This window comes from Saccostrea cucullata, unplaced genomic scaffold (genome assembly GCF_032062105.1).
Source record: "Saccostrea cucullata isolate Sc308-1 unplaced genomic scaffold, CSIRO_AGI_Scuc_v1 ctg17321, whole genome shotgun sequence".
In the NCBI taxonomy this organism is placed as follows: Eukaryota; Metazoa; Mollusca; class Bivalvia; order Ostreida; family Ostreidae; genus Saccostrea; species Saccostrea cuccullata.
Window position 1 is genome coordinate 1,550 of NW_026922255.1, and position 8,252 is coordinate 9,801.

Consider the following 8,252-nt stretch of genomic DNA (forward strand, 5'->3'; position numbering starts at 1 on the left):
ACTATTGTTTAAATTATTTCAATAGTGATTGTTATTTCAATAGTGGTTGCAACAGACTATTAAATTCATGACAACCATGAAATGTAAAATTTAATTCATATGCACTTCCAGTAAAACATTTCTCAACCACGAAATCAAATCCCCACAAAGCACCAATATTTTTTCTCAAACATCAAAAAGTGACCCTACTAAAACTACAAGTAAATCATATATCTTTTGAAAGGTTTATCTCCCTTTCTCTATCTCTTTCAATCATTGACCTTTAACATAATAGTTTCATAAAATACGCCATTTTTATTTTGTTTACCTGGTTGATATGGTTACAGTCTAGGTAAATGGGGATGGCGACAGGAAGTGATCCGACAGCAGAGATCAGCTTCTTCAGCTTCTCTATTTCCTGTCTGTATTCCCGTAGAGGGCGCTCCTTACTTATGAACTTTTTGACCTTGTTTTCGGTCTCCAGAGAGATGAGATATTTGTATGGACTATAAACTGATGTGTATCTACAAAAGAAAAATATGATTTTTTGCACATCAAAATTCTCTGAGGTGAAATGGTTAAATCTTCTTCATTTCCTCTGACAATTGCTAGCAGGATAAGTTTTTTCTTCTTCAAATTCAAGATTTCATATGCTTCTTTTCAGTTCTCTGATTTTACTGTTTTCATTTAACACTCCACATCTTCTTTCGCCAGGTACTGACAAAAATTTAGAAATCACAAAAATATACTATATACAGGGTTATTTTCACCCCTCGTTATTTTCGCCCTTTCACAATTACCAACAAATGTGCAAGTTTTAAATTCCCTTAGTCATGGTTTTGTTTAAGAAATTCTACTGTATTCTTTGAATTCGCCCCAATTATATTTGCCCACATAAGGGTTGAGAGAAAAGGGCGAAAATATAATAGGTGTGAACATTTCCCTGTAAATAGTTATATTCTGAGGATAATAATTACGTGTTTGGCCCATGACTGTTTGCCATGATGACCACCCTGATCCTCTCCTTAGCGATCTCCACCAGCTCTTCCTCAATGATCACGCTCCTGATGGTGGAAATTTGAAGATCCTCCTATGACTGGAACAGGAGATGTTCAACCCGCGGCAGCTCTCTGACGCAGACGATCATGTGATCGATGATCAGGCAGAAGAAATCACAGACATCAGAGAAGTTTGGCTTGAAATCAATGTCTACTTTCTCTATATTCTCTTGCTGAAAAAGAAAAACCCAGAGAATTAATGTTTTAAACTTAAAAATAATTTTTTATTATATTTGCATCCTAAAATATTTTTCTTCATTCCAAAACTAAACCATTTTAAGGCATACATGTAGGACCACTAAAAAGTGAATCCATTTGAATTACACATTCAAGTTGAACACTTTAGATCTTTTAATATTCAGAAGAAATCATTACAGGTCACTCTTAATATCAAATCAAAGTACATATTAAATTCATCGATTGCAATTCTTTAAATCTGTATGACTGTTCAGCATTAAACTATATTTATGTAATGGGGTGATGTAGTGTGTTAGTCAGACAGGTTTGATCTCCGATACATGTAGGTCAGTGGTACATGTTGAGCACCTTACTGAAGATTCAGGGGGCCCGGGTTCAAATCCTAGTCTGGTCCATCGTGTTTACTTTTCTATTACAAACAGTTAATTTTTTGTGTTTAACTGATAGCATTTTATTATAAATTACTCATCCTTTATATTTCTTCAGATTTGTGAATATAACAGAACATTGTGTAAAAGTTTACTTATACAAACACAATCATTTACCATGAAGAAGTGAACTATGTGGATTTTAGTGGGCAGGGCTAACCCACTGAACAGCGTGTATTCTCCATCGTACTGACATCCCTCAGAGTATTACTCTATCAAGTCCACAAGGTCATATATAGAGTTAATCACGCAGCTCCGCAGTAAGTTGGACATCAAAGACGCAATACTGTTGAAGAACCTATCCATCTTTTTCATCCTCAGGCCCTGTTTGGAAGAAAAAAATGAAGTTTTAATCAGCTATGTTATATTAGGACTTTCCCTAAAGATTGAAATAGCAGGGGACATTGAAATTTAGAGAGGGTCTGGGGTTCTTCTTTTAATAGAGAGTCAGGGGGTAATACAGCTGAACCAGAATATAACCTGGTGTAATAGCATTATGGGCGGTGAAATTCCCCGACCCTCAGGACTTAGGGACAACCCTGTCATAAAAAATTAACATCGATTTCTATGCTCAAATTGCTATTTTTATGCCCCGCCATGAATATGGCCGGGGCATATAGTGTTTGTCATGTCCGTCTTCTGTCCTTCCGTCTTTCCGTCCTTCCGTCACACTTTGTGTTTAGCTCTGTTCAAAGCTAAGTTTCAAAGAAACTATCCAAGACATTTTCATCAAACTTCATATGCTGATAGACATTGATAAGAGCTATGCAACTGCATCAACATTTTTTGACCTAGACTTTTCTTTTGACCTTGACCTCACTTTTCTTAAATCAGTGTTTTGCTCAGTTTTAAACATACCATTCAAGATGGTGTTTTCAAAGTTCACATGTTGATATAAACATGCACGGATGATGCATCTAGGGATGAACACTACCAGACTTTCTTCGGATGCTGGATTTGACCTACTTTTTCCAGATGAGTGACCAGCTTAAAGTTTTTTGAGCAGGTCTATTCCCAAGGAACTATAAGCCCTATTTAGACCAAACTTGCATGGATGATGCATCTTAAGATGGACACTACAAGAATTGCTTCGGATGCTGGATATAACCTATATTTTCCAGATGAGTGATCAGGTTAAAGTTTTTGGAGCAAGTCCATTTCCAAGGAACTATGAGCACTACCCAAACCAAACTTTTACAAATGATGCATCTAGGGGTGAACACTACCAGACTTGCTTCGGATGCTGGATCTGACCTACATTTTCCAGATGAGTACCAGGTTAAAGTTTTTGGAGCAGGTCCATTACTAAGGAACTATAAGCCCTACCTTAACAAAACTTGCATCGATGATGCATCTAGGGATGGACACTACCAGACTTGCTTCGGATGCTGGATCTGACCTATATTTTTATTCCCAAGTAACTATACGCCCTATCTGAACCAAACTTGCATGGATGATGCATCTAGGAATGGACGCTACCAGACTTGCTTCGGATGCTGGATCTGACTCACATTTTCATTCCCAAGTAACTATAAGCTCTACCTGAACCAAACTTGCATGGATGATGCATCTAGGGATGGACACAACCAGACTTGCTTCGGATGCTGGATCTGACCTATATTTTCATTCCCAAGTAACTATAAGCCTTACCTGAACCAAACTGATCAAATTTTATGCACATACAATTTTCATGTTGCTTTACTAATATATCCTCGGCGGGGCATTCATGTGGACATATTTCTAGTTGAATGAATAATTTAATATTTAAATAATATCAAAGAACATTTTTTGGGACATTTAATTTTTAATAAATATATACAGTAAATAAAAAATGCCTACTTAAAGATTTAAAAAGCAAATTTAAATAACAAGATTGAGAAAAACACTCATAAAATTTAAAATAAATAAACAATAACGTTTTAAAAGTGTTTTCTAAATTAACACTCATAAAATTTCCAAAAATAGACCAAATAAAAAATAAGTGCAGAAACTGTTTACGTTCCTAAGGCCTCATGCTACATGTACTTTAAATATTTTTCTTTAGTATAGTTTGATAAGGGTATAATTTTGATTCCAGCAATATTTGAGCAACACTTAAGACTGACAAAAAAAATGACCATTAATCAATTGCAAGGCCTCCAATCTATCATCTGAATAGCCAACTTTTATAAGTGAATAATGGGTTATGATTAAACATGTCACTGCAGAATAAAGAATAAGTCAAATTTGGACGACCTTTGACACATTAATCAAAAGTGTCATATGCATTTATATGCAGTTTAAAAAAAAAAGGGTTACAGAATCTTTTTAGAGAGAAGCATGTGTAATATACGCCCTCAATTTATTACATGTACTTTACAAAGAGAGTATTTTGAATTGTTAACAAAAACATTCTCTCTAACTTCAGTCCATTGAAATACAGGTATCTTGGGTGCAATATAGCACACCCTTAGAAAATATTCTAACTTGCAAAACATCAGTTTGAAACAAAAATTCTCATGTTCATTAATCTGTTATTTAAGCAATATATTGTTCATTTAATATGAAAGAAATAATTATGATCAAGAATGCTAAAGAACCCATCAAAATGGTATTATTTGATACAAAAAATATCTTCAAATTTATTAAGTCCTAGCTGCAACTTCACAAACCTTAGACCTTCCTTCAAACTTACTGAATCCCAGTGCATCAAAAATCTTAGATCCACCCTTCTAACTTACTGAATCCTGTGGCATCCAGTCCTCCACTGTGTCGCGGTGACTATCCACGATCTCACACACCTCCGGCAGCCACTCGTACCGCAGCCTCTCCGCGGCAGCCAAGCTGGACTGTTTGACATTTTTGTAGAAGTTTACCATGGTTAGTGGCATTACCTCTCTCAGATGAGGAATATCAATAAGCCTGAAATCTCCATATCTGAAAGACGAAAAACACTGTATTGTGAAGCCTGCAACTTGTCTAACTCCAATGTTGTGCAGTCAGATATCTAGCTTAATTCAATGTTATATCTTAATTTAAGTCAGATTCTATTGTAGAAGATTCATTTGTTAAAAATAAGGCAAAACAATTGCCTTTTTAATTTTCCTATCACTTTCAATATTATGTACATACTTTGTTTGGAAGTGATACAGAATGGTGTTCATGACTGGGTGGGTAATAAACAGGTCGCTCTTCATAAAATCTCGGGTTCTGTTGACCATCTCATGCCAGGGGTACTGGTGTCTGCCTGCCGAGTTAGAGGGCTGCAACAGACACAAAATCCACAAAATGTAAATAAGGCCATTTACATGCAGGTTCATATATGTCAGATACTCTGGCAAAATGAGGATTCTTTTCTTCAGAGTTACAACTTGAGATATAACAAATGAAACTAAAAGATGCCTAGTTCGTCTCTTTTTGGAAAAAAAAATTCCAAGATGTATCGGTAGTATCCCAGTCTTCCTTGTTCGACTCCCCCCCCCCCCACCCCCCTTCCCCCCTTAGCTCACTTTGACAGGTATTGGTACCCCTAGTCTCACCTGTTCTTCAGTGTTTCCCCTCCCACCCCAAACACACACAGCCTTTTGGTAAGCTTGCTCACCTTTACAGGCATGGGGACCTGTCCTGTGCCACTGAGCCCCCCCCCCTTTACTTAGCTAGCTCACCTTAACAGGTACAGGGACCCCTAGTCTCTCCTGGTCCACTAAGTCCCCTCCCCCTCTTACTTTTAGATTTTTAGCTTGCTCACCTTGACAGGTATGGGGACCCCGAGTCTGTCTTGTTCTGCTGAGTCCTGTAAGATGTAGTCAAGTATGGCTTTTTTCAGGGCTAATCTTCTATCCTCCTCCATTTCCTACAAGATAAAAATATTCTTCATATTCATTTCAGGAACACCCCCATCCCATAACTAAATTATTCCTTTTTCTTTTCAATGATGAACAAGTTTCTACTCTTTTTGTATGGTGTACATGTTACTGTCATACTTAGACTTTGCTGGACAATAGATCTTAAAGATTGCTGAGCGTAAACCAACATTTATTCTCAATTACTTTATTTCGTGATTTATAGGGGGTAAACTAGTTCGCGACGATTCATTTTCGCAATGAAGCCTCTTTTTGATCCATCATAAACATAAAAAGAGAAGGGTTCTCAGCAAGAAATACTTGCGAAGTCGAGGCTCTCGTGAACCTCTTGAAATTTTCTTGCACCCGAATAACGGTTGGTTTACAATAATTTTCAGTATCTGACTTCCTGCATATCTACTTTTTTATCTGAACTTCATATCTATAACCCAAATTGAAGAGGAAATAAAATAACATTAAAAATTGTTTAATGAAATACAAATCTATCCAATAACCTTAAAAACCTTTATCTATGTAAACCTACCCTGAGAAACCTGCGTTTGGCACTTGGCACCGCTTGTCGGAGGGTTTTAGGAACCAGTTCAAAGATTCCCTGGACTGTCTCTGTCTCCACCGGACTGATCATGTTGGGTTCTATAGCTTTCTCAATCAGCTGATAATACCTGCCAGACACATTACTAATAGTATAGTATTCCGTTTTAGCTCACCTGAGCCGAAGGCTCAAGTGAGCTTTTCTGATCACATTTTGTCCGTCGTCCGTCTGTCTGTCTAGCTGTCTGTCCGTCCGTCTCTCTGTCCGTCTGTAAACTTTTCACATTTTCGACTTCTTCTCAAGAACCACTGGGCCAATTTTGACCAAACTTGGTACAAAGCATCCTTGGGTGAAGGGAAATTTAAATTGTTAAAATGAAGGGACATATCCCCTCGCAAGGGGAGATAATCAAGAAAAAGACAAAAATAGGGTTGGGTCATTAAAAAATCTTCTTCTCAAGAACCACTGGGCTAGTAAAGCTGTAACTTATATGGAAGCATCCTGGGGTAGTGTAGATTCTAAATTATTCAAATCATGACCCTCGGGAGAAGGGCGGGGCCCCAACGGGGAATCAAAGTTTTATATAGAAATATATAGGAAAAATCTTTGAAAATCTTCTCCTCAAGAACCACTGGGCCAGTAAAGCTGAAACTTATGTGGAAGCATCCTGGGGTAGCGTAGATTCTAAATTGTTCAAATCATGACCCCCGGGGGAAGGGCGGGGTCACAATGGGGAATCAAAGTTTAATATAGAAATAAATAGGAAAAATCTTTGAAAATCTTCTTCTCAAGAACCACTGAGCCAGAAAAGCTGAAACTTATGTGAAAGCATCCTGGTGTAGTGTAGATTCTAAATTTTAGGAATCATGACCCCCGGGAGAAGGGCGGGGCCATTATAGGGAATCAAAGTTTTACATAGAAATAAATAGGAAAAATCTTTGAAAATCTTCTTCTCGGGAACCACTGGGCCAAAAAAGCTGAAACATATGTGCCCATGGAAGGATCATGGGGTAGTGTAGATTTCAAAATGTTCATAATTATGATCAGTGGGGTAGGGTGGGGATGCATTATGTATAACAAGGGGGAAATCTGGTAGGGAACAGAATGGTCAAAGCTTCTCAGGTGAGCGATGTGGCCCATGGGCCTCTTGTTTTAGTATTCCTATGTTAATTACAGTTGTCATAAAATTTTATATTTTAAATTTTCATATCTATTCTAAATTAGTTTGAAGTCCCAACCATTTTTTGATGTATTTTAATCTCAATATCTTAAATCCTGGGACTTCTCAACCTTTTTCTTATGCCAAGTTGAGTTTTAAATATCTGCAGGGCTATGACTATAATAATACATGTTCATGTATTTAAGGTCTGATGAAGAAAGTTTTTTCAAGATTAATTATTTTTTAGCACGGAGATTAAAATTTTATTCAATGTAATAACAATGTAATGTAATATAACAACTGAGTTAACCTTGGCTGGTCCTCTTCCTTTGGAGTGCTGGGTCGAGATAAAAGGGGTGGAGAAGTAAAAGGGAGGGAACTCCACCGTGAGGATAGAGCGGATGTAGTCATCGTGTCCTAAATAACCCGCCAGCTCAGCTTCATCGTCTGTAGAAAGAATAGGAAAAAAATGGTATACTATGTTCATGCAGGGTTATTATCAACTTATGTTTTTTTCTTTTTGCTTTTAAGCAGCTGGAAACATTTTTTCCCTTTTTTGAATTCATGCACTCTCACACAGTTGAGTTAATAAAAAATAACATAGTAATGCCCTCTTCTTGATTTCAACCATCTGAAATTTGCCCAGATGCCAAAACAAAACAAAATTGGAGGAAGTTTTACAGTTAAACTCGATTATAAAAAAAACTCATTGGGACCTGTGAAATTAGTTTGCTATATTCGTTTTATCCTTATAAGGAATTTGTTAAATTTATAAAAATGGGGATTCAAAATAACTTTGCTATATCCCTGAATTCGCAATATCGGTGTTCGGACTGAGTGAGTTTTACTGTAATAATCTCTTAAAATCATGAAGAATGACACTAGCATACCTCCTTCGTTGAGATCCTTTTCGGAGTTTTCGTCGACTTGTGACATCTCGGGGGCGAACACAGAGTGTGGCCGTCCGCTGTCCGTGGTCTCGTCCACGCTGACTGTGCTGTCCTGTCCGTGTCCATTCCTCTGGGTGGAGCTGTCCGCCAGGCTGTGACTCCCTGT

The 8,252-nt window shown here is 37.3% G+C and overlaps 1 protein-coding gene across 1 annotated transcript; it reads right to left on the reverse strand.

The window, feature by feature from the left end:
• Positions 1-1,029: 1,029 nt before the first annotated feature.
• Positions 1,030-7,607, reverse strand: LOC134261478 (dynein axonemal heavy chain 3-like). Its single transcript, XM_062743918.1, has 7 exons — positions 7,507-7,607; positions 6,029-6,167; positions 5,391-5,495; positions 4,775-4,905; positions 4,384-4,579; positions 1,781-1,987; positions 1,030-1,210 (listed from the first exon to the last, which is right to left on the reverse strand). The coding sequence occupies exons 1-6, from the start codon at positions 7,605-7,607 to the stop codon at positions 1,871-1,873; spliced, it is 789 nt and encodes a 262-aa protein (XP_062599902.1). The 3' UTR covers positions 1,030-1,210; positions 1,781-1,870.
• Between the last annotated feature and the right edge of the window lie 645 nt (positions 7,608-8,252).

What these genes read in the sequence shown, in the direction of transcription:
- LOC134261478 (XM_062743918.1), bottom strand. Translation starts at nt 7,607, where the DNA reads ATGACTACATCCGCTCTATCCTCACGGTGGAGTTCCCTCCCTTTTACT. An exon ending in AAGGAAGAGGACCAGCCAAG is followed by an intron (nt 6,168 to 7,506) that starts GTTAACTCAGTT and finishes TGTGTCTGGCAG; the next exon opens with GTATTATCAGCTGATTGAGA. An exon ending in GGGTCCCCATACCTGTCAAG is followed by an intron (nt 4,906 to 5,390) that starts GTGAGCAAGCTA and finishes TGTCTGTTGCAG; the next exon opens with CCCTCTAACTCGGCAGGCAG.